The sequence below is a fragment of the Eurosta solidaginis genome, chromosome 3, assembly GCF_040869045.1.
Source record: "Eurosta solidaginis isolate ZX-2024a chromosome 3, ASM4086904v1, whole genome shotgun sequence".
Taxonomy (NCBI): Eukaryota; Metazoa; Arthropoda; class Insecta; order Diptera; family Tephritidae; genus Eurosta; species Eurosta solidaginis.
Window position 1 is genome coordinate 269,299,861 of NC_090321.1, and position 27,156 is coordinate 269,327,016.

Consider the following 27,156-nt stretch of genomic DNA (forward strand, 5'->3'; position numbering starts at 1 on the left):
TAACGTAACATGTTTAATTAACAGCCTTTTGCGGACAACAACGCAGATACTTCACCAAGTGATCTAATTTCTTATACATTTTTTTCGTTTTTTATTGTATGTGGATATACATATCGTCGCTGCGCCAACAAATTGAGTTATACGTTTTTTTCGATTTTTTTTTTATTACATATTTATTTAGCACTATCTGCTAGCCACATTTCTGCATTTGCCGTTTTCTGATATCTTTCTTTGGTTAGAAGTTATCAAAAACAGCTATATGCTCTCAGTAGTAGAAATGCTCTGTAAAATCAGTTATACATCTACTTGCGTATAATTGTTTTTGATTGCAGGCGAAAAAATTATTTAAAAAAAGCTATGTACATATAGTACAGGTGTCCCGAAGACTATACATAGATATTAACCATCCTATTTTTGAAATCCAAGCTTTAAAACAGGTAAAAAGTCATAGTCTTAAAATAACGCTTTAAATTACCATAATTGTACATTTTTGGACAGTTGAAATATGTAAAAAATGGGATGCAATCTCAATGAAGAAACCGGCTTATTCGAGGACCTCAACAGTGATAGCGGTCAAAATATGGAAGCAACGGGATGCTTCCTTAACGAAGAGACTGGATTATTTTATATACCAGAGGATAACCCCAAAGATAGCGAAGAAATTGAGTCAGAAGGTAAAATAGGGAAGGGGATACGAATACAAAAAAATCAGAGATTGAGACTTTTAGGAAAAAAATATGAAGGATTGAAATGGGTAAAAAATTAAAAGAATTTAAACGATGTTGTATTTATTCAAAAAAGGGAAGGTAAATCAGGAAACAAACATGTAAGCACCTGGCAGAAAAAAAAAACTGAACGAAGTTTTGATTGTTCGGAAATGGACGAAGATGTACGAGTTAAGTATTTTAATTATTTTTGGAGTTTACCTTCATGGGCTGCAAAGAGGGCATATCTTAATGGATTAGTACGAACTCGCAAAATAATCAAGCGAAACCCTTTCCATAAAAAACAAAGAAAAATATTTGGATTTGATTGCTTTTTGACAGCATCTAATGGAAACAAGCTTCGTGTATGTAAAGAGTTTTTTCTAGCTACATTTGATTTAGACAAAAATGTATTTACTCATTGGGTGGGAACAAATAATACAGTATCCTTGCCAAAGAAGTCAATACCTTCATCTTCTGTATACGTATCCTTGCCAAAGGAGCCAAGACCAACAAGGTCTGATTCTATGATTTTTTAATAATCGGGGATTGCCCATATTGCTTTTTTTAAATGTATGAAAACATTTATTTGAAGCAATTTTTTAATTTTATAATTTATTTAATAATTTGGGAAAAATTTAAACAACGTGACATCAGGACGGACAAGGCGACAGCTGTTTCGATTATACCTTGTAAATCTCTTCAAAGCCTTTTCTCCCGGGAGTGGGAGTCGAACTCGCACCCCTACGATAGTTGAAATGGTTGTAAACGCATTCAGCTACGTCATGCCTGTTGTGAAGTCTTTCCCAATTGCCTTCTTTATGCATATTTTTAATCTTTTACACATTGCATACTTCGTATGCAATTATGTGTTAAAGCTATGCTTGGTACGGCGGTTTTCAAAGAAACTTTGGTTTTTGTTGCCGTTGTAGTTCTATAAATAGAACGAAAACAGCAACAAAAACCAAAGTTTCTTTGAAAACCGCCGTACCAAGCATAGCTTTAACACATAATTGCATACGAAGTATGCAATGTGTAAAAGATTAAAAATATGCATAAAGAAGGCAATTGGGAAAGACTTCACAACAGGCATGACGTAGCTGAATGCGTTTACAACCATTTCAACTATCGTAGGGGTGCGAGTTCGACTCCCACTCCCGGGAGAAAAGGCTTTGAAGAGATTTACAAGGTATAATCGAAACAGCTGTCGCCTTGTCCGTCCTGATGTCACGTTGTTTAAATTTTTCCCAAATTATTAAATAAATTATAAAATTAAAAAATTGCTTCAAATAAATGTTTTCATACATTTAAAAAAAGCAATATGGGCAATCCCCGATTATTAAAAAATCATACAAACAGACAAAATTGGTTAATTCGTTGTAGTTCTATAAATAGAACGAAAACAGCAACAAAAACCAAAGTTTCTTTGAAAACCGCCGTACCAAGCATAGCTTTAACACATAATTGCATACGAAGTATGCAATGTGTAAAAGATTAAAAATATGCATAAAGAAGGCAATTGGGAAAGACTTCACAACAGGCATGACGTAGCTGAATGCGTTTACAACCATTTCAACTATCGTAGGGGTGCGAGTTCGACTCCCACTCCCGGGAGAAAAGGCTTTGAAGAGATTTACAAGGTATAATCGAAACAGCTGTCGCCTTGTCCGTCCTGATGTCACGTTGTTTAAATTTTTCCCAAATTATTAAATAAATTATAAAATTAAAAAATTGCTTCAAATAAATGTTTTCATACATTTAAAAAAAGCAATATGGGCAATCCCCGATTATTAAAAAATCATACAAACAGACAAAATTGGTTAATTCGTTGTAGTTCTATAAATAGAACGAAAACAGCAACAAAAACCAAAGTTTCTTTGAAAACCGCCGTACCAAGCATAGCTTTAACACATAATTGCATACGAAGTATGCAATGTGTAAAAGATTAAAAATATGCATAAAGAAGGCAATTGGGAAAGACTTCACAACAGGCATGACGTAGCTGAATGCGTTTACAACCATTTCAACTATCGTAGGGGTGCGAGTTCGACTCCCACTCCCGGGAGAAAAGGCTTTGAAGAGATTTACAAGGTATAATCGAAACAGCTGTCGCCTTGTCCGTCCTGATGTCACGTTGTTTAAATTTTTCCCAAATTATTAAATAAATTATAAAATTAAAAAATTGCTTCAAATAAATGTTTTCATACATTTAAAAAAAGCAATATGGGCAATCCCCGATTATTAAAAAATCATACAAACAGACAAAATTGGTTAATTCGTTGTAGTTCTATAAATAGAACGAAAACAGCAACAAAAACCAAAGTTTCTTTGAAAACCGCCGTACCAAGCATAGCTTTAACACATAATTGCATACGAAGTATGCAATGTGTAAAAGATTAAAAATATGCATAAAGAAGGCAATTGGGAAAGACTTCACAACAGGCATGACGTAGCTGAATGCGTTTACAACCATTTCAACTATCGTAGGGGTGCGAGTTCGACTCCCACTCCCGGGAGAAAAGGCTTTGAAGAGATTTACAAGGTATAATCGAAACAGCTGTCGCCTTGTCCGTCCTGATGTCACGTTGTTTAAATTTTTCCCAAATTATTAAATAAGGTCTGATTCTGTTTTAAAGTGGCTGGATATACTACCAAAGGTACCTAGTCACTATTGCAGAGCAACGTCTAATCGCATTTATGTGGAGGATATATTTAAATCTAAAACGCATATGCATAAAATATACACTGAATGGTGTAGCAGCAATAAAGAGGTTCCTGTTATGCGAAAAAAGTTTTGTGAAGTTCTAAACTCCAATAAAATATCTATATTCAAGCCCAGGAAGGACCAGTGCAACACTTGTGTTGGATATAAAGAGGGCAATGTTACCATTTCCAATTATGAATTACATATTGCCAAAAAAAATGAAGCTAGGGAAGCAAAAAATTTGGCTTTAGAAAAGATGTCAGCTGAAACTTTAGTATTGACAATGGACATGCAGAGTGTGTTGCTCTGTCCGAAACTCCTTGTTTCAGAACAATACTATAAAATGAAGCTAGCAGTACGCTTCCCAAGGCAGTCGGTTCTATGTACCGGAGCGACTCGGGATTTTTCCCGACCAAGGACTGTCATTTCAGTGTGACCCCATTTAATTTGTTGCGTCCCTCCCACAAATTGTCATCCTCCCAGCAGCTCCTTGCAGCAGGACTGCTCCATATTCTCTTACTCCGGGAAGGCATCGAATCCAATCCGGGTCCGTCTCCTGACCCCGGTCCTGAGAAATGGTTTTGCTGCATCTGCCAGAAAATTATCTTTTTAGGACGGTCATACTCTGTTCAGTGTGTCTCGTGCAAGGGATGGTTGCATCGGACAGGTTGTTCTGGGCTTGATCCCAAAACCCGACGTCCACGTAACTTTTATAAATCTTTCGTGGCTCCTTGCTGTCCACGCCCAATGGCGTCCCGTAGTCTACGCCTAAGCGCCCCCACTACCTTCCAGCAGCCCCGCTGCTCAGCAAGCCACAACAAGTACCCGCTGCTGCTCGCGCCCCACGGCGCCAACAACTCAAACAGCTGATACCACTCATAACTACTACCTTCGTAGTAGAGTTGGTAGCAATGCTGAGCATCAGCCCCTGCCCCCGTCTTCTCCCCCCCCCCCCTCTTTTCCGGCAGTAATCGTGCAGGTCAGGGAAACAGACTCTTCGTCCCTACCTCCGTTTGCACCGTCTGTCAGCACAGAATATATAGGTTTGCGACATCCGCCCAATGCAGCTCCTGCCTTGGGTGGTGTCACTTCTCTAGATGTTCTGTTCTCCAGGACGGCAACCCCCCCCCCCCCCCCCACGGGTTTCATCGTGCCATGTTGCCAGGTCGCAAACCCAAATCATCCGGGTGAAGCGGCACAACATCCGCATTGCTGCGATTCAAGAGACTAAACTCACAGCAAGATCTGCAGACCGCGAGAGTGGAAATGGAGTCGGCCTCACGTTTATCATACACCACTCTGTGCAATATTATATATTTGATCCTGGCATCGACCGCAGGGACAATGTCTTAGAACGTCAAGGCCTATCTGTCCGGTCAGGCGATGCATACCTAGAAATCATCAACATCTACATCCCTCCTGCCACCTGTTGCCCAGTGGATACCGCCCTAATATCAGGGCCTTACTCACTGGCAACAATCGCATTATCTTAGGCGATTTCAATGCCCAAGCTGTCACAGCTCGTTTTATTTATAGAAATACGAAGAATTAACAAATGAATATTTTCTAGAATGCCGTATCCTTGGGATGTTGCTATTTTCTTCAGCACAACTGTATGAAAAATAAAACCAAACTCTGGTTTCAAAAAGCGAAATGTTAAGTATATGTAAAGTCATTCAAGCGGTGGCTCTACTATACGAATATGCGGAACGAGGTGGTCAGATAATTAGCAAAAATAAAACGAACAAAAACAAGTAAAGGTGTCTAAGTTCGGGTGTAACCGAACATTATATACTCAGCGCGAGCTTCAATTGTATATTTCATTTCAGATAAATTACTTTTCTATATAAGACGTGGCACCACCCATTTAAAAAAAAATTTCTCCCCATTTCCTCTTACAGTAAAACTTGATAAGTGAAATATCATTGATTCAAAATAATTTTTTTCTAAATTATAGCTTATTATTCTAGTCTACGACCCTTTTAAACTTGTTTTATATCTAAGTTGCCGTGGTCTTTAACCGATCCCGTCCATTTTTACTAGAAATATTTCCTGCTATAAGGAAAATATATGTACCCAATTTTGTTAAGATATGTAAGTTTTTCTTCGAGTTATGGCTCCCGAAACATTGAAAATTGCTTATACAAAAAAGGGGCGGTGCCACACCCATTTTCAAAAATTTTAGTGTTTTCCAATTTAATGTTATAATTCAATTTAGAAAGTAAAATTCGATTGATCCAAAGCTCTTTTTCGCTAAGATAAAGCTTATTATTTTCGTCTACGACCCTTTTAAAAATCTTTTATATAAAAGTGGGCGTGGTCTTTAACCGATCTCGTCAATTTTTCTTGGAAAAATTTCCTGCTATAGGGAAAAATCTGTGTACCCAATTTTATTACTATCCGTTAATTTTTCTTTGAGTTATGGCTCCCGAAACATAGAAAATTGTTTAGTCATAAAAGGGGCGGTGAAACGCCCTTTTTTTTATTTTGAAGTTTTTCCTATTTATTGTTATAAATCCACTTGGGAATGAAATACCATTGATATAAAGCTCTTTTTTGCAAAGATATAGCTTATTTTATTTGTCCACGACACTTTTAAAAATTTTTATATAAAAGTGGGCGTGGTCCTTAACCGATTTCGTTAATTTTTCTTCAAAGCATTGCTTATCGTAAAGGCAACCTCTCTGCCGAATTTTGTTACGACAGGTTTAACGATTTTTGATTTATGATTAATAATATTTGTAAAATTAATTTTATGAAAAAAAATTTTTCAAATTTTTATCAAGTTTGAATATCAAATTTCAACATTCCAGGTGTATTACTTACTAATAATCAGGTTTTTGTGTTTTCCAAAATGTTTTATATATAAAAAGGGGTTATGGTTATCATCCGATTTCGCTCATTTTCAATACCAATCTATTCTGGGTCCAGATAAGCTCGTGTACCAAATTTGGTGATATCTCAATATTTACTCAAGTTATCGTGTTAACGGACAGACGGACAGACGGAGGGATGGACGGACATGGCTCAATCAAATTTTTTTTCGATACTGATGATTTTGATATATGGAAGTCTATATCTATCTCGATCCCTTTATACCTGTACAATCAACCGTTATGCAATCAAAGTTAATATACTCTGTGTACAAGTACAGCTGGGTATAAAAAAGAAAACAAGCAGTGGTAAATGGTCAATGGTCAAAACCACTGCACAACCTATGTTATAATTTCACATAAACACAAAAACATATGTACATACATACAAATGTATGTACGTATGTTGAAGGTGTATAAGTTTTGTCAGGCAGGTCAATGTCTGTATTGTTTAGTATGCATTTTTTTCAAGAAATTTAAATAAGCGATCCGCGAAATGCGTAATTCGTTAAAAACACCCATGAATGCAAGACCGTGATTACAATGAAAAATAGTACGAAGTATAACAAAATAAAATAATACTTAATAGATTAGAGTAAACAAAAACATTGTAGAAGACATATAAAGGTCAACGTTTCTTATAAATTACACAAATTGAATCTAAACAAAATGCAACAAAAAAGTTTTTAAACAATTGTTTGCGCAAAAAATTTATCAAAGCAAAAAATATAAATAAAAGTTAACAAGTAAGGAAGGTTAAGTTCGGGTGTAACCGAACATTACATACTCAGTTGAGAGCTATGGTGACAACATAAGGGAAAATAACCATGTAGGAAAATGAACCGAGGGAAACCCTGGAATGTGTTTGTATGACATGTGTATCAAATGAAAGGCATTAAAGAGTATTTTATGAGGGAGTGGGCCATAGTTCTATAGGTGGACGCCATTTAGGGATATAGCCATAAAGGTGGATCAGGGTTGACCCTAGAATGCGTTTGTACGATATGGGTATCAAATGAAAGGTATTAATGAGTATTTTAAAAGGGCGTGGACCTAAGTTCTATAGATGGACGCCTTTTCGAGATATCGCCGTAAAGATGGACCAGGGGTGACTCTAGAATGCGTGTGCACAATATGGGCATCAAACGAAAGGTGTTAATGAGTATTTTAAAAGGGAGTGGGCCTTAGTTCTATAGGTGGACGCCGTTTCGAGATATCGTCATAAAGGTGGACCAGGGGTGACTCTAGAATGCGTTTGTACGATATGGGTATCAAATGAAAGGTGTTAATGAGTATTTTAAAAGGGAGTAATCCTTGGTTCCATAGGTGGACGCCGTTTCGAGATATAGCCATAAAGGTGGACCAGGGGTGACCCTAGAATTTGTTTGTACAATATGGGCATCAAACGAATGGTGTTAATGAGTATTTTAAAAGGGAGTGGGCCTTAGTTCTATAGGTGGTCGCCTTTTCGAAATATCGCCATAAATGTGGACCAGGGGTGACTCTAGAATGCGTTTGTACGATATGGATATCAAATTAAAGGTATTAATGAGTATTTTAAAAGGGAGTAATCCTTAGTTCCATAGGTGGACGCCGTTTCGAGATATCGCCATAAAGGTGGACCAGGGGTGACCCTAGAATTTGTTTGTACGATATGGGTATCAAAAGAAAGGTGTTAATGAGTATTTTAAAAGGGAGTAATCCTTAGTTCCATAGGTGGACGCCTTTTCGAGATATCGCCGTAAAGATGGACCAGGGGTGACTCTAAAATATGTTTGTACGATATGAGTATCAAATGAAAGGTGTTAATTATTATTTTAAAAGGGAGTGGGCCTTAGTTCTATAGGTGGACGCCGTTTCGAGATATCGTCATAAAGGTGGACCAGGGGTGACTCTAGAATGCGTTTGTACGATATGGGTATCAAATGAAAGGTGTTAATGAGTATTTTAAAAGGGAGTAATCCTTAGTTCCATAGGTGGACTCCTTTTCGAGATATCGCCGTAAAGATGGACCAGGGGTGACTCTAGAATGCGTTTGCACAATATGGGCATCAAACGAAAGGTGTTAATGAGTATTTTAAAAGGGAGTGGGCCTTAGTTCTATAGGTGGACGCCGTTTCGAGATATCGTCATAAAGGTGGACCAGGGGTGACTCTAGAATGCGTTTGTACGATATGGGTATCAAATGAAAGGTGTTAATGAGTATTTTAAAAGGGAGTAATCCTTAGTTCCATAGGTGGACGCCGTTTCGAGATATCGCCATAAAGGTGGACCAGGTGTGACCCTAGAATTTGTTTGTACAATATGGGTATCAAAAGAAAGGTGTTAATGAGTATTTTAAAAGGGTGTGGGGCTTAGTTCTATAGGTGGACACCTTTTCGGAATATCGCCACAAAGGTGGACCAGGGGTGACTCTAGAATGTGTTTGTACGATATGGGTATCAAATTAAAGGTATTAATGAGGGTTTTAAAAGGGAGTGGTGGTTGTTGTATAGGTGGTCGCATTTTCGAGATATCGCCATAAAGGTGGACCAGGGGTGACCCTAGAATTTGTTTGTACAATATGGGCATCAAAAGAAAGGTGATAATGAGTATTTTAAAAGGGAGTATTCCTTAGTTCCATAGGTGGACGCCGTTTCGAGATATCGCCATAAAGGTGGAGCAGGGGTGACCCTAGAATTTGTTTGTACAATATGGTTATCAAAAGAAAGGTGTTAATGAGTATTTTAAAAGGGTGTGGGGCTTAGTTCTATAGGTGGACGCATTTTCGAGATATCGCCATAAAGGTGGACCAGGGGTGACTCTAGAATGAGTTTGTACGATTTGGGTATCAAATTAAGGTATTAATGAGAGTTTTAAAAGGGAGTGGTGGTAGTTGTATATGTGAAGGCGTTTTCCAGATATCGACCAAAATGTGGACTAGGGTGACCCAGAACATTATCGGTTGGATACCGTTAATTTATTTATATATGTAATACCTGGCAAGATTTTAAGGGTGTTTTATTTCGCCCTGCAGAACTTTTTCATTTTCTTCTACTTAATATGGTAGGTGTCACAACCGTTTTATAAAGTTTTTTCTAAAGTTATATTTCGCGTCCATAAAACAATCCAATTACCTTACCATGTTTCATCCCTTTTTTCGTATTTGGTATAGAATTATGGCATTTTTTTCATTTTTCGCAATTTTCGATATCGAAAAAGTGGGCGTGGTCATAGTCGGATTTCGTTCATTTTTCATACCAAGGTAAAGTGGGTTCAGATAAGTACGCGAACTGAGTTTAGTAAAGATATATCGATTTTTGCTCAAGTTATCGTGTTAACGGCCATGCGGAAGGACAGAGGGACGACTGTGTATAAAAACTGGGCGTGGCATCAACCGATTTCGCCCATTTTCACAGAAAACAGTTAGCGCCATAAAATCTATGCCCCTACCAAATTTCAAAAGGATTGGTTAATTTTTGTTCGATTTATGGCATTAAAAGTATCCTAGACAAATTAAATGAAAAAGGGCGGAGCCACGCCCATTTTTAAATTTTCTTTTATTTTTGTATTTTGTTGCATCATATCATTACTGGAGTTGAATCTTGACATAATTTACTTATATACTGTAAAGATATTAAATTTTTTGTTAAAATTTTACTTTAAAAAAATTTTTTTTTTAAAAGTGGGCGTGGTCCTTCTCCGATTTTTCTAATTTTTATTAAGCGTACATGCAGTAATAAGAGTAACGTTCCTGCCAAATTGCATCATGATATCTTCAACGACTGCCAAATTACAGCTTGCAAAATTTTAAATTACCTTCTTTAAAAAGTGGGCGGTGCCACGCCCATTGTCCAAAATTTTACTAATTTTATATTTTGCGTCATAAGTTCAACTCATCTACCAAGTTTCGTCGCTTTATCGGTCTTTTGTAATGAATTATCGCACTTTTTCGGTTTTTCGAAATTTTCGATATCGAAAAAGTGGGCGTGGTTATAGTCCGATATCGTTCATTTTAAATAGCGATCTGAGATGAGTGCTCAGGAACCTACATACCAAATTTCATCAAGATACCTCAAAATTTACTCAAGTTATCGTGTTAACGGACGGACGGACGGACGGACGGACGGACGGACGGACGGACGGACGGACGGACGGACGGACGGACGGACGGACGGACGGACGGACGGACATGGCTCAATCAAATTTTTTTTCGATCCTGATTATTTTGATATATGGAAGTCTATATCTATCTCGATTCCTTTATATATGTACAACCAACCGTTATCCAATCAAACTTAATATACTCTGTGAGCTCTGCTCAACTGAGTATAAAAAGGACTACATAAAATTAAATTAAATGATATAATGGCTCATTGAAGAGATATCCTACTAAAACGAGTTATGAGAGAAAAAATGGTAGATTGGGAAAGCTTGAATATGTTTTGATATTCCCTGCAGTCGTTTTCACATAGTCGATCTTTTATATTGACAGCCAAGCAGCAATTAAGGCAATCAGCTCGTATTGGAATAGGAAGAAGAATTTGAAATAGATGGGAATGTAAAAGGGAATGAGCTAGCTAAAAAGGGCGCATCTCTTAAATCCTGCTCCGTAGACATCCCAATTAGAATAGGCGAGACTTGCACATGATCGGCCAAGCGGGAAAAGCGTGGATGCAAGCTTACAACCTCTTTTTCTTGGACGTTGAGGCAGCACACTGCCTTCAAGTGACCCAATAAAACCAGGCCAATCCTTTTCACGTGGGGTCGCATGGGGTGTAGGGACTGTCCTTAGGCATAACACCACGTGTGGAAAGGCGATTTAATCGCCACTGCTTTCCATGCATATTTCTCTGCGTTCCTTTTCAACATGCATCAATCGCGTCATAGCTAGTAAGGCCAGTCGAACAATCTATTTGGCTGCACATTAGGGGAACTAAATTCTTTATAAAAGGTTCCTCACCAAGAACTCTGTGTACAGAGTCTTTCGCTGAGAAAACGAGAGCAATGAAACATTACGTGTTCTGGGTTTTCCAATTCGGTGTGACAGTGTGGGCAGAAAGGATGCTCCTCTGCGCCTCTGCTCCTCTATATTTCGACCTAACGAGAAGGTTCAGCCCCCTTTTCCCAATTCTTCTCACCGTTCTAGCCACCTAGCTATTTTTCGTGACCTTGCGCTTTTCTTGGCATGTTCCGATGGACGCCCGACTCCAATGTCATAAGGTTCGGTCACTTCTCTTGACAGCAGATCTATTGAGATTTTCCGAGATAAAACAAGGATCGCATCGTCGGACACCGATAGGCTGCTAATATATACATATTTTTGGTGGGTAATTTTAGATCCGTGCCACACTTGTGCACCGTATAATATTATCGAGCTGGTTACAATAGCTGACGGGTAGCAACGCCTGGGCCGCCGATGTTAAGCCTTACTCCCATAAGTGCTCGACAAACTTTTCCACCTACCGCCCTAAATTATTCTTTAATATTAACTTGTAGTAAGTAGTCTCCCATGGTTGGGACTAACTCATCCACAGCCCGCTTAGAATAACAAAGTTACCCCTATCATTGAAAAGAGAGGCCTGTATACTCACGACTGGTATTCTGACTGGACACTGCCTTTTTGCGTCACATGTTTTTAAATTACTATGGGTCAGTGATAGCAGATGTAGGAAGTGTGCGTTGGAAGAGAAAACGATCGATACGCGCACTATTTTTTGTCGGCTTCAAAACAGCGTTTGAAGGGTTTCCTATGAGAATTGGCTTGGAATAATGAACGGAGTCAAAAGAAGATGGGATGTCTCTTCAAGTGTTTGAGAGAAAAGTTCTCCGACATATTTTCGGTTCGCCCATGATGCTAACAGCATGTATAGAAGGAGTTTATATGATGAGATGTAAGAACTTTGTGCAGATATGATCATAGCGAAGGAAAGCTTAAAGGCTTCCCGAACAGGCCCATGTTATGCAAGTGAATGAAAACGCTCAGGTCCAGAATGGGTTTCTTTTTCAAGCACAGGAAGCACCGAGTTGGGAGGAACAGGTGGAGGAAGACTTAAACTTCTTTGGTGCTCCCAATTGGCATCAGTTATAGCAAAACAGGTATGGCTGTCGTTACCACTTAATAAAAATGATGATGATAACATCGTACACGCAAATGTCATTATAAAAATTACCAAATTCGCAATGTTTTTTAATATATTCTCTTCCAGCTATGACCTCTCATGCAACTTTCACTAGCTTATCGCAAGTAAAAATATTTTTTTTTTTATAATTCATTTGCTCTATTCAATCTAACATTGGTATACCCTTCAAAATCGTACTGATAATGCATTACCGTCAATGATTGAAATATTTAAATATATTTATTGGCAAAAAATAATTCATAAATTTTTTTATATTTTAATATATACACATGTATTTTATTTTGAAAAGTATGCATATACTGGGGAGATTTTAATACCATAAAAACTTTGTAAAATTCTACCTCTGTATTATGAAAGATGTCATGAGAAAAATAAAATAAAACAAAAAACAAGCCGAAATGCCTTCCTTTATTAATTAATTATTTTAAATCGAATGTGATTTTGTTCAGAGTTGTGTGCGCTAAAAAGGTGGTTTTAGTGATCGCGCTACTCGTAAAATCATATCTATCAATAAATCTTACAAAATAAAGTCGCTGAATGCCTTTGAAATGCCATAACTCTACACATAATGCTCCGACATTAAAACGATTTTTTGCATTTGAAAGCTTGGCTACGTGAGATGGACAGTTTAAATTTTAATTTGAAGGTAGGTATGTACATATATATTATAGGGGCATAGCAATTTGTCAAACTGTTGTAAAAAATTATAAATTTTTTGTTTACACAGCTATAAATCAAAAACGGATGGATCGATTGGAATATTTTTTTCTTTGCAGTAAAACTTTGAAATATTTACCTTCGTTCTACATGAAAAAAATACATGATTCCTTTCTATAATACACCTATCCCCTTATTTACACGGTACTAGTTTTACACGATTTCGCTTTTACACGGTTCATATATCAGCAAAATTTGAAAAACTCCGAAGATTCACAAATAATTAAAAACTTTTTTGAGTCCCCTTGGCAACACTGATTGCAATATTGAGGGATTCCCCTTATTGTGAATATGTATGTACCTACATAATAGAGATATATGCCGCCGATAAACGCCGCCGCCGATTAGGACCGTTTTTCGCATCGGCGCGGCGGCGGCGGCGGCGTCCGACGCGTTACTATATTTTCTACTCGTTTAAGACTGTTTATGCCATTTATTGTTCATGTCGAAAATTGGTCGGACTAATTGCGAAATTTAACTCGTTCTAAATGCTCAAAAGTTATTTAAAAAAACAGGCGTTTTCGATGTCAGCTTAACACGGACTTTCCATCACCCAATTCACCAAGTTATTAAAACAAAACACTAAAAGTTATATAATAAATTTATATGCTCACTTTGCATATTTTTTTTCAAAAAATTAATAATTAACAATGAATTCAAATAAAATGACCCAAGGCGTTTCAAATTGTCCTCAGTTGTAAAAAAAACCAAAATACCCAAAAAAGGTGCCGATCTTTTTTTAAACACTAGCAAATCCGGCAGACGTTGTTCTGCCCTAAATTTGGTCTATCTGCATACATTTTAATAAGCTTTTTCCGTCTAACTCTGCCCTCGCCCCTCTACACTTTTTCCTAATCTTTGTATTCACTCCTCCCTCGGTATTTTTCGCTTCATCTATCTCCATCTTCGTCTCATTCTATCTCTTTCGCAGTCTCCTTCTCTATTTTCTCTTCTCTCAAGTTTTTCTCATTCTTCTTAATATCTTATTACCAGTCCCAGAGGGTGGTATTTATTTTGTTCCAGTCCACTTCCGAGTCTCAGTCTCAGTCCCAGTCCTAGTCCTAGTCACAGTCCCAGTCCGTCTCTGGTCTACTTCGCGGAAAAAAGCATCGTAAATACTAATATAGGCAAATTTATATACCAAATATCAGGCAAATCGAATAGGACGTATGTAAATAGGTATGTGGGTATTATTAATTCATTTCTTTATTTCGGCTTCGCATGCATATTTATCAGTTTTGCCAGGTTGATGCGACTAAATGGAATATCACAATGAAAATTACTTTAAAGCTCTCAGCAACAGCTTTCATTTGATATCCATGATATCTATATTTCGAGACCTTAGTCACCCAGCGACATGAAACTTACTCTGTACTAAAGCACACATCAACAGCTTCAATTTGATATCCATAATTTAAAAACAGATCCTAGTGTTACCCTGATGCACGTTTTGGCCTATATCTCGCGACCCTAGTCACCAATAGGTATGAAAACTACCCTGCACTAAAGCACTCATCAACAGCTTTCATTTGATATCCATATTGTATAAACACATTCTAGGGGTACCCGGGTCCACGTTTTGGCCTATATCTCGAGACCCTAGTCACCCAGGGGTACGAAAAATACCCAGTAACAAAGTACTCATAAACAGCTTCCATTTGATACCCATATTGTACAAACACATCCGAGGATTACCCAGGTCCACGTTTTGATCTCAAGACCCTAGCCAGAATGGGATAAAAAGTATCATATGTCCATTCACTGGTTCTAAGCTACCTCTCCACCAATTTTCAGCCAAATCGGTTCATCCGTTCTCGAGTTATGCGTAGTGTAACTAACACCACTTTCTTTTATATATATAGATTTTGAATTTTTTCTAAAAAAAAATCATAACTCAAGAATGGCTAAACCGAATTGGGATTTCAAAATCAACTAACCATCATCTCTCCTTCCTGTATCTTTCCTAAAAATTTCATGGAAATCTTTCTATCCGTTCTCGAGTTATGGAGTGACAATCAAAATGTACGTTTCTTTTTATATATAGAAGATTATATTGCGATTGGCTGAAAGAATAATCGAAATCATTGATGCAAAATCCTTTAGTAGGTCCTAGGGGTATAAACAGTCCATTGAAATGGTTTTTACCTCATACTTAAGTTGAGGATATATGTATGTATGAGAAGGGTTTGAAAAATCGCTTGGGCTTACATTAAAACATCTGTTGTTTATTTGCAAAATTATACAATAGCGTCTGAAATTTTAATTTTGATTTTCACACTTCATCCTTCAATACCCAGGTCTCCCGGTTTACCATTTCCTAAAGTTGGCTAGTCCTTTGGAGTGAATTACATTGATTATAGCCTATCAACCAAGTTTAAATATCAACTACACGTTGCGGCTCCTTTTACAAATGTGAATACGTAGGAACATTATTTACCAGGTGAGGCTTTGTCCTTCGCAAGAACACTCAAAGTGGTGAAGCAAAATCTTTCCGAAGACAGTCGAACTAATGACCGTGTGTGCTACTACCCTAACGTAGTGGACATTCGAACTAGTCTGAAAACTGAAGCTACGCGGTCATCCATAATGAGATGTTATATCATAAGGCCGGAAAACGGCAGTAAACATTTTCAACTTAAAATCGGTCGACTCTCTAAAATATCGTTTTGATATAAGGAAGACTATTGAAATCAATGTTGTGAACACAAACGTCTGCAAACTTTGGTCTACATTTTAAAAATTTTATCCAGGGTCCTTGTAAAATTTTAATCATGCAGATGCGCCGAGGATTATACGTTTTTCACCCATTACGCAATGACTTCCACTTAGATTGCTTATGATTTCGAAGCCGGCATCCTTGGCCAGATAGTCACTCCCTAACGTTTCATGGCGTTTCTCTGGTGTAGCTCGGCAGCATAGCGCGACAAAAGCATCCGTTTGAAAGTCTTCGGGGCAACACCTAGAGCTTCTAGGAAAGTGAAGTCGACGAAGGTATGAGTTCGAAGTCGCAGTCCTATAACTTCTGTACTGGCATATGGTGTGAGGGTCAGGAGGAGTGGTAGCGACTGGTTGTCGGGATTGCTACTGTTCGCACATCGGGAATTGTAGCTCTTAAAAACAGCCGAAAACACTGGAGGCGCCCTGTGCTACGAGAGTCATGAGTATTAATAGACCATTAATAGCAACCGTAAGTCGCCTTTGTGCGTGACCGCCAAGGAGCCACAAATGATTTAAAGAAATTGTGTTCGCGACGATTATTAGGAGTTAACCCAAGGTGAAACTACGCTTTGCACTGCAGACAAAATGTGGCTTTTATGTATCTCTATTTCTTTTCAGCAGACGCAGCAGTACCAATTCCAAAGACCGGGGTTAGGTTCGAAGCCTCTCTTTTCGAGCCCACTTTTTCGATATCGAATTATCGATTACGAAAAATGAAAAAAATTCCATAATTCTATACCAAATATGAAAAAAGGGATGAAACATTGTAATTCGATTGGTTTATTGACGCAAAATATAACTTTAGAAAAAACTTTGTAAAATGGGTGTTGCACCTCCCATATTAATTAGAATAAAATTAAAAAGTTCTGCAGGGCGAAATCAAAAGCCCGTGGAATCTTGGCAGGAATACTGTTAGTGGTATTAGATATATAAATAAATTAGCGGTACTCGACAGATGATGTTGTGGGTCACCCTGGTCCACATTTTGATCGATATCTCGAAAACGCCTTTTCATGTACAACTAAGGATCACTCCCTTTTAAAACCCTCATTAATACCTTTAATTTGATACCCATATCGTACAAACACATTCTAGAGTCACCCCTGGTCCACCTTTATGGCGATATATCGAAAAGGCATCCACCTATAGAACTAAGGCCCACTCCCTTTTAAAATACTCATTAACACCTTTCATTTGATACCCATATCGTAAAATCACATTCTAGAGTCACCCCTGTTCCACCTTTTTGGCGATTCTCAAAAAGGAAAACACATGACGTAACAATTCGGAAATTTAATTTTAGTTATGAAAGAAACGTATCTTCCTTTAGATTAGATGTACCTATTGACCATTTTGACACTATCTTGAGTAACGATTTTTGGCCCTCTGGGGCACTTGTGCGGGAATTTGAATATAGGCGGAATAAGAGTGTTCCAAACTTGGCAAAGATCCCTGTTAATAACACTGAGTCAAAAAACTGAACGAAAAATCTGCTTTAGATATACTTTACCAAAATGTTAGAGGCTTAAACACCAAGTTAACAGAACTGTTTTTAAAATCATTTAACTCAAGCTACGATATAATTGCTTTAACCGAAACCTGGCTGAAACCTCATGTTTTTAACTCAGAGATCCTCTGTAATGACTACCAGATATATCGAAATGACCGCCTGAACAGGGTTGGAGGTGGGGTTCTGCTTGCTGTACACTCTTCAATACCATCTGAAGAGATTTGCGTAACCGCCACCGATACAACTGAGTTCTTGTGCATACGCACACAACTAGCAAATATCCACATTTATTTGGCCATCTGTTATATCCCGCCATCTTCTGAACTGTCCGTTTATATGAATCACATTTCCTTGCTAAGAACTGTTAATTCGATGCTAAAGCCTTCCGATTCCATTATTGTCTTGGGTGACTTCAATATGCCACACATATCATGGTGCATCTCTGACTTTAATATCGTACCAGTTTCGTCAAAGTCTTCCAACAATGAATTTCTAGACGGAATGTCTGAGCTGTGCCTTCAACAAATCAACATCCAATCGAATAAATTCGGAAGAGTGTTGGATTTAGCCTTTGTGGATGATGAATCTAAATATTCCATTAGTCGATGCGAACCCATTATTGAACCTGAAGATGCTTACCACCCTTCCCTCAAAATAGTTTACGAAGTTGTAAATTATGCTTGTAACAGCGGAAATAAACGATACGACTCCAGTTATCGCTTCGACTTTGCGAAGGCCAATTTTAAAAAATTAAATCGTGATCTATCTCGAATAGTGTGGCCAACATTTAATGCTGATGTGGAGCAAAGCGTTTCTCACTTTTACAATACCATTTACTGTCTTTTTGAAAAATACGTACCTAAGCGGATTTGTGTACATTCCGATACAAGCCAAGTATGGTTCACTAAAGAGCTGAAAATTTTAAAGAATAAAGTCTCGATCTTTCAAGTTGTTCAAAAAGACGGGTTTACATAACCATTACTTACAGTACTCGATTCTACGCTGCAAGTATTTTCAATTGAACAAAAAGTGTTACAAAGCTTATCTTTGTAAAATGAAAAGAAATATAACTTGCAACCCGAAGGCATTTTACGGATTCGTAAACTCTAAACGCAGGGTGAAAGGGTTTCCATCATCCATGAAATTCCAAGATAATATTTCCAGCGATGATCAAGAGATCGCCGACTTCTTTGCGGAATTTTTCAAATCAAATTACTCTATTGAGACCAACGTTCCACCTAATGAATACCCATACCATATTGATTCATGTTATTCAATCAGAGCTCCATTTATATCTTCAGAAGATGTATTATCTTATTTAAAAACTTTAAAAGTATCATATTCATACGGCCCCGACAGGATCCCGACACACTTTCTTAAAAAATGTGCCGCAAACATCTATCAGCCGCTAACAGATTTATTTAATTTATCTTTAATTTATGGCGTTTTCCCAACAATATGGAAGGAATCTTTTCTTATTCCGCTTCATAAAAATGGAAGCAGGTCTTCAATAGAAAACTACCGGGGCATAGCAAAGTTATCCGCTATCCCAAAGTTATTTGAGGCTATTGTTACCTACCACCTAACATTCCCTATTTCCCCCATAATTGCAAGCTCGCAGCATGGGTTCTGTAAGGGCAAATCACCTATCACCAATTTACTAGAATTTACCACCCACGTTTCTAATGGATTTAGAAAAGGCCTTCACACTGATGTAATTTACACCGATTTCAGTAAAGCTTTCGACAAAGTATCACACCCATTACTTATTCATAAGCTCAGTCAACTCGGTTTTCAACCCCGTCTTATATGTTGGATTTCTTCGTATCTTGGTTATCGTACGCAAAAAGTAATCTTTAAAAATACACTTTCTGGGGTCATCAATGTTTCTTCTGGTGTTCCTCAGGGCAGCCATCTTGGTCCGATTCTGTTCTTGTTGTTCATAAACGATATATCTGGTACAATTAAATACTCAAAAATCTTGATGTACGCAGACGATGTAAAACTTTTCAAATCATGTGCCTCGGCTGAGGAACATTCCTTGCTTCAAATGGATTTAAATCACTTGGTTACCTGGTGCAATGTAAATTATATGCCGCTCAATCTCAAAAAATGTAAATTCATGTGTTTTTCTCGGAGAGTTTCGCCACCAGCTTCATATACAATTAACAACTATAGTCTAGAAACTGTAAATAATTTTATTGACTTGGGAGTCATGATGGATTCCAAACTTAGTTTCAATCTTCATATTAATGCTACAGTGAATAAAGGTAAAGGTGTTTTTGCATTTGTTAAACGGTGGTCAAAAGAATTTAACGACCCTTACATAACTAAAGCACTTTTTACAACATTAGTTAGGCCAATATTAGAATACGGCTCGATAATTTGGAATCCGCGTTATCAAGTCCATGCAGACAGTCTCGAATCAATACAAAAACAATTTTTACTATTTGCCTTAAGAAATTTCCAATGGGACTCTTTAACTAATCTTCCACCTTATACTAATCGATTAAAGCTTATCAATCTTCCAACTCTTGCTGGTCGAAGGGAAATGCTTGGTGTGATATTTATGACAAAACTTTTAAATGGATCAATTTCGAGCCCATTCCTTCTGAATGAAGTGAACTTTTGCGTTCCCTCTCGGACATCGAGACACTTCAAACCTCTTCTGCTGAAACAATGTAGAACGAATTTCGAACAAAATGAACCTTTTCGGCGTTTATGCCAAGATTATAACTCTCACTCAAACACATTTGATAGCTCGGACTCCCTTTTTTCTATAAAAAAGATTGTTCTCACCTCTCTAAATTAATGTATAATACGTTTGCTTCTGTTCTCTTTAAGTATTACGCTTGGCTGATGAAATTTCTTCTGTAGCTGAGCAGTCTCAGATCGTGACGCTTGACAAACCGCTGCCCATCAAAGACTCGGCAAAATAAAAAAAAAAAAAAAAAAAAAGTTATTATATATATGTATAAATCGATCGCGTGAACAGGATTAGCCTGGTTTCATTGGGCCACTTGAGGGCAGCGCGCTGCCACAACGTCCATTAAAAAAAAAAAAAAAAAAAAAAAAAAAAAAAAAAAAAAAAAAAAAAAAAAGGCACCGACCTATAGAACTATGGCCCACTTCCTTTTAAAATACTCTTTAATACCATCCATTTGATACCCATGTCATACAAACACATTCCAGGGTTACCCTAGGTTCATTTTCCTACCTGGGGATTTTCCAATATTTTGTCTCCAAAGCTCTCAGCTGAATATGTAATGTTCGGTTACACCCGAACTTTGCCTTCTTTACTTGTTTTTTATAAAAAATTTTAAGTAAATTCATCTCTCTATATTTTGATATCATAGTACTTTTGAGCTGTGATAACTACAGAATGGCTGAACCGATTTTAAAGATCTTGGTATCATTAGAAAGGTATTCAAATAGGCTTTCGAAAACGTATACTGCAAGAAAAAAAAAAACGTTTTTACAACAGTTCTTTGAAAAAAAAAATATTGTTTGGGTTTTGGGGAGTGTTTTGGTCGAAAAATCGTCCCTTTCGCCATTTTTTTCGCAGACTCGATTATTTTTTTGGGTGTGCGTAGTGGAACTTTTTTCCTGAGCCCAAATCCTATCGAAAAATCGATGGCGCGATATCGGTTAATAAACCGACCCAGTCTAATGTATACATCTTTCGAAAAATATTCTTTCATTAAAAATTTTTTACATTTCCTTAAAATTCTTAAACAAAAGGTCTATTTTATGGTATGTATGTATGTATATTAGAGTAGGTCGATTTGTATGGACGAAAGTTAACCGATATCGCGCCATCGATTTTTCGATAGGATTTTGGGCTCAGGAAAAAAAGTTCCCCTACGCATACCCAAAAAAATAATTTTCACATATATGTGACCCGGTCTATGAAAAGGTGGCTTATGACTCAAAAAAGAAATTGCGAGAAACAGCTGTTAAAGATAAACAATGCATTTCTTCAGTTTCTTAGTAGTTTTCCTTTTGCATTATGAACAGTCATGCCCAAAAGGCAAAGCACAAACCAGTTTCTGAACGATATTTTGGCTCCATTGCCATCGAAAAAAATGCTTTCATAAACATCTGAGGATGCTTCACCAGCCAAAGTGGCATCGAAGGAACCAAAGGCTTCATCGTCTTTCATTTGTGCTCTTCTTTCTCTACATTTTTAGTACACTTCTAAGCAAGTTAGGACTTTCTAGTTTTCACCACGTGAAAGAGCGTCTAAAAAACTATCGAAACCAGAAAAAAAGTGGAAACATTTCTTTTGAGTCATAAGCCACCTTTTCATAGACCGGGTCACATATAAAGAATCTGTATGTATATAAAGACGGATGTACATATGTTTGTGTGTAGTTTATGGACTCCGAAACCAATCCGCCGATTTTATTCAAATCAGCAGGATAGCTTCACAACAACCCGGAGAGTGTTTCTGTGAAGTTTCTTTCCGGGAAGGGGACCAGGGACCGATCTATGCGAACAAATTCTAATTATGGTTCGATTTGCCTGTAATTTGCTATATAGGTGGCCCTTTGCCTAGATTAGCATTTACGATACTTTTTTTGCCGGCAGTAAAACAGGGACCGATCTATTTGACATATAGGTAGGCCTGTGCTTATATAAGTATTGGACCAGGGCCCGACTGGGACTGGGACTGGGAACATGACTGGGACTGGGAATAAGGGATGGAGAAGAATAAGAAGAAAAGAAACGAGAAAACAGGGAAGACGAAAGATGCTAAGATAAAGAGATAGAGTATGAAGATAGAGAGATAGGAGAGATGGAGCGGAAAATAAGTGATGGAAAAGACGGAGAGATAAAGAATTGTAACCTTTCTGCCGGTGTGGGTAAGCTTTGGTCTACCGTAAAGTCCCTATGGAATCCGTCTAAGCACAATGACAAAATCTCTTTCGCCTTTGGCGATAAAGTGCTGTCAGATGCGAAAAAAGGCGTGAGCGCTTTTTGCCAACAAAGTTAGACGACGGGCCAACAGACGCGCACACAAGCATAAATACACCGCGTTCCCAATTACCATCACCGCCAAAGAGGTTGAGGATGCCATCGTTCGTGCTAAGCCATCTAAAGCAGTGGGCCCAGACATGCCAATGCTTAAAACCCTAGGCAAGGAGGGATTTAATTATCTAGCGCATGTCTTCAACCTGTCTCTGTCCACCTTTGTCATCCCCGAAAAATGGAAAATGGCCAAGGTGGTCCCGCTACTAAAGCCTGGCAAACCAGCTAGCATAGTAGTGTCATTCGCCAGTAGCCAAGGCACCTGAAGCAACCTACGTGCCCGATACTGATGAATGTTATTGTTGAAACACTTTTCCCGGCGCAAGATCGCTGGACTTATCCAAGCGAGGATCTAGAAAGTACGGAAATTCCGCAAATTACAGAGCAAGAGGTGCTGGACGCTGCAAAAAGAGTTGCTGATAACTAATCCCCAGGACCCGACGAAGTACCAAACATAGCCCTTAAAGCCGCGATTACAACAAGGGCTACATTATTTACTGATCTTTTTAATGCCTGTATGCAAGAAGGCGTGTTCCCTCGCCCGTGGAAACGACAAAGACTTGTCCTATTGCTGAAACGTGGTAAACAGCCGGACCAACCATCCTCATATAGGCCACTTTGTATGCTGGATTCCCTAGGGAAGATTTTCGAGCGTATAATTAGTGAGCGCCTACAGCTGACTCTAGAAAGACCAGGTGGCTTATCGAATAGTCAATATGGATTTCGCAAATCAAGATCCACCGTAGATGCAATACAAACAGTCGTCAATATAGCTAGAGAAGCTATCTCTGGAGGCCAAAATAAAAGGAAGTTCTGTGCACTGATTATGTTGGACATCAAGAATGCTTTTAACACTGCGAACTGGATGCAGATAATGGCAGCGCTGCAAAGCTTCGGCACTCCAGCTTACTTACGCAGAATTATAGGTAGCTATCTTAAAGACAGAGTACTTCTTTTTGACACGGATCAAGGAGCTAAAGAGTACAAAATCACAGGAGGCGTCCCACAGGGATCTGTTCTCGGTCCAACGCTTTGGAATGTAATGTATGACGGAGTGCTAAAGATTGATCTACCAGAAAACACGCAAATTGTGGGATATGCTGATGATATTGCAGTGGTAGTAGTGGCCAAGAAACTGGACCTGCTTCAAGCATTATGTAATGACGCCGTAGCAAGAATAAAGGAATGGCTGACCAATACAGGACTGGAGTTGGCTAGCCAAAAGACGGAAGTGGTATTAGTAAGCTCCAAACGGTCGGCGAACGAGTTAGTCTTAACTGTCGGGGATCATCAAATCACCTCAAAGGATTCCTTAAAATACTTAGGAGTGCACATTGACTCTAAGTTAACTTTCAAAGAGCACTTCAGAGCGGTGGGGGAGAAAATTACCAAAGTTAATGGATCACTTATGCGAATAATGCCTAACATTGGTGGTCCGAGCGAAGCTATACGTCAGCTATTGTCCACAGTAACCAGCTCAATAATACTATACGCAGCACCAGTGTGGTATGGATCTAAACAGACCCATCAAAAATATATATTAGCAGCGTACCGACTTGCTTCTTTAAGAATAGCAAGTGCTTATCGGACGGTGTCCGACGACGCGATCCTGGTTCTAACCCGGAAAATCCCAGTGGACTTACTGGCAAGCGAAATGGCCGATCTGTATAACACTAATATCGAGCGACCATCTGAAGAAGACAAGAAAAGAGCAAGGACACAAACAATAGCTAAGTGGCAAGAACGGTGGGAGGCCTCGAGTAAAGGGCGTTGGACTTTCACACTAGTTTGGAACGTAGCTCAATGGAATGAGCGGAAGCACGGCGAACTGAACTACCATCTCACGCAGATAATGAGTGGACATGGCGGTTTCAAAGAGTATTTATGGAAGCGTAGGATAGAGAAAGATCCTCATTGCCCAATGTGTACCACAGAGTTAGAAAACGCAGAACACGTCATGTTCTACTGCCCCCGTTTCCACGAAGAAAGACTCACCTTGCATGGAGTCTTTGGGGAGGAACCTACCACGAGAAATTTAGTTTCACATATGTGCAGCAGGAAAGAATGCTGGACTGCAGTGAGCAAAATGGCATTTATAGTAATGACACGCCTGATGGATGCTGAGAGGGAGCGCAGAGAAATGCGCATGCGAAGCAGTGGCGCTTAAATGGACACTCAGAGCAAATAGCGGGAACCTGGACGCAGGGACAACAGTAGGCTCTTAAAAAATGAGAAATATGGAACGCCACCCTGAAGTAATGCGAAAGTGGTGCCGGGGTGGGCGACGGTTCCAGAACGGGGCTGTTTTTTAGTCTACGGACACACGGTTGCTGCGACGGCAGCAATTATGGTGCATTAGGCATTTTTCAGCCTCCCCCAAAAAAAAAAAAAAAAAAAAAAAAAAAGCCACCTGAAGCCATTCTCTTTTTTAATGCAAGTTTTCTATAAAGTTGATATAAAGTTAAAAATGTTTTTTTTTGTGGGACAATGTTGTCTTTCATTGAGAAGTACTCGTATGGCTGCCGTAGGAACTTAAAATAATGAAACTGCAACGACAATGCTGACCGTATTTTAAGATGTTTTTTTAGAAATTATTTATTATTTTATGATTTTCTTGTTTTCTATTTCTAATTAAAATTCGTTTATTTTATGTCAACTTTTAGTTTTATAATTTTCGCACTTTTTGTTCTTACTTTTGTTTCTTAACTTTTTTATTTTTTATAAATTCAGTGTTTTTTTACTATTTATATTATTTATATATTTTATTTTTTACATTTAGTAACTATTTTTTACCGATTGCAAGTGTTTTATTTATTGTAGTTTTTTTCCTTTATTTGCTATATTGTTTTTACTTGCTTGCTTTTATGGATATCTACTTTAAAATTTACATATTTTTCTTAAAGTCCTTTATTGAAATTAGTTTATTTCTTTACTGTATTTATTAATTTAATGTGTATAAAAAACCGATATTATAAAAAATAACAAAAAGAGCTAACGAAATTTTTCGGGAAAAGTAAGTGAAGCAATGAAAAGTCATTGGCCGAAACTATTTGCAACTGATTGCCGATTTTTTTTTTTTTCGAAAACACAAATCTTTATTTACCCGCAAGTTTGTATATATGTATGTATGTACGCCACTTAATTTATGTAAATATTTTATTTTCTTTTGACAAGATAATAGTTTTTTATTACAATCAATACGCACATTTCCAATTTAGCAAAACTCGTAGTGTTTTCAAATGCCGACTTAATGATAAAACATTTCCCATACACAAACACTTTTTGTCCGATTTGCTTGTTGAATGCTCGTTGTTTGCGTGTGTGTGGTCGTTGAAATTTTGTGAACTTCTTGAATGGACGGCGGTCGAGCTTTGACTGAAACTTGAATATCACTATTGAACGCGTTATCACTTACGCTTGACCTAGTGAATGAAATTGGATTGGTATTGGCATGCGTGCTGTGCTGGGCTGCTTTGCGTTCCGACACTGTGCTGTTATACATTCATAGATATTAATGCAACTGCTAGAGCTCGTTTAAAATTCAGTATTTTGTTGGTGATCTTGTACAACGATACATTCATATATGTATATAATTTTATATACATATTCATATGTACTATTTATTCACATTAGTAACTTTATTTATGATAGATGTCAAAAAGTGTTGCTGCCCTATCGAAATCATACTTGATTACAGTTAAATTATGTTAGGTTAGGTTAAGAGAGCATGCATGGTAATTTCCCGGAGACTGACTTCTATCTGCCTCAGCTAAGCACACATTTTGATCAGTGAAACTACCCCTGTTTCTGAATTAACACACACATATACATACATACACGAACATTAAATCTGACTATACCTGCTCATGCACCTACGAATATAATACAAACGACAATAGATCAGAACAAAAAGTGACACTGATGATGGCGCAACGCCGAAACCAGTTTGTCTCCAAACCAAATTTGACAAGAGATGACGGAAAATCATTCCAATATACATCAATTACACAGGCCGACAAAATTTAACCAACATTCAGACCCAGAAACCAGACTATATATTTTCGAAGGATTTTGAGGCGGTGAATCGAAATCTGGCCTCAAAATTGCTCTATCAGCTCTGGTTTTCAAAATGCGATATCTCAGCGAAAAAAAGAACATTTGAGCAAACTCAACGCCATTTGAGAGAAGAATACTTGTATTTAAAGATGCCATCCTTTAATTTTGGTGAAAGAAAACATCTACAAGGCTACATAACCTCAAATATGGGCAAAAACGGTGTTTTTGTTTTAGGTTAGGATATCTCCAAAAGCAGAGCTGAGGCCAGATTTCGATTCATCGCCTCAAAATCCTTCGAAAATATATAGTTTGGTTTCTGGGTCTAAGATGCTGTCGGCCTGTGTTAACCACCCTGTCGGAAAATCAACAAAACAAAACGAATCAAAATTTACACCCATGTTCGCTCTTGATGACTGACAATTTTTATAGTTTTGTTTTCGTAGAAACGCCATAAATTATAGGAACAGTTGGCATTTTTTATAACAATTTCCCGTGAGTTAAATTAAATTTTATTGGCAGCTGGAACTGTTCAAAAGCCCAAATTTTGTAGCGAACATTTCAGCAGTTGAGCAACGAACGAGTATCAAACTACTCGAAGTGCTCGATACCCGGGTATCTAGAGCTCTAGAACTATGCAAACTCTTGATGCCTCATTTCATTTATTAATTGTTGATCATTTTTATTTAACATTTAGTTGAAGGCCGTTTTTTCTTCAGAGTGA

At 37.9% G+C, this 27,156-nt stretch overlaps 1 protein-coding gene across 3 annotated transcripts in view; it reads right to left on the reverse strand.

Annotated features, from left to right (window-relative positions):
* ACC (acetyl-CoA carboxylase) overlaps positions 1-27,156 on the reverse strand; it is a 156,103-nt gene that overhangs the window by 114,175 nt on the left and 14,772 nt on the right. For 2 of the 3 annotated variants that reach the window (XM_067776426.1, XM_067776425.1), the window contains exon 1: positions 25,585-25,750. The exons of the other annotated variant lie outside the window; for it this stretch is intronic. In XM_067776426.1, coding sequence (XP_067632527.1) covers positions 25,585-25,648 — 64 coding nt within the window. In that variant the 5' untranslated portion in view covers positions 25,649-25,750. Of the gene's footprint in view, positions 1-25,584; positions 25,751-27,156 lie in introns of those variants that run through there. 3 annotated transcript variants of the gene reach the window in all.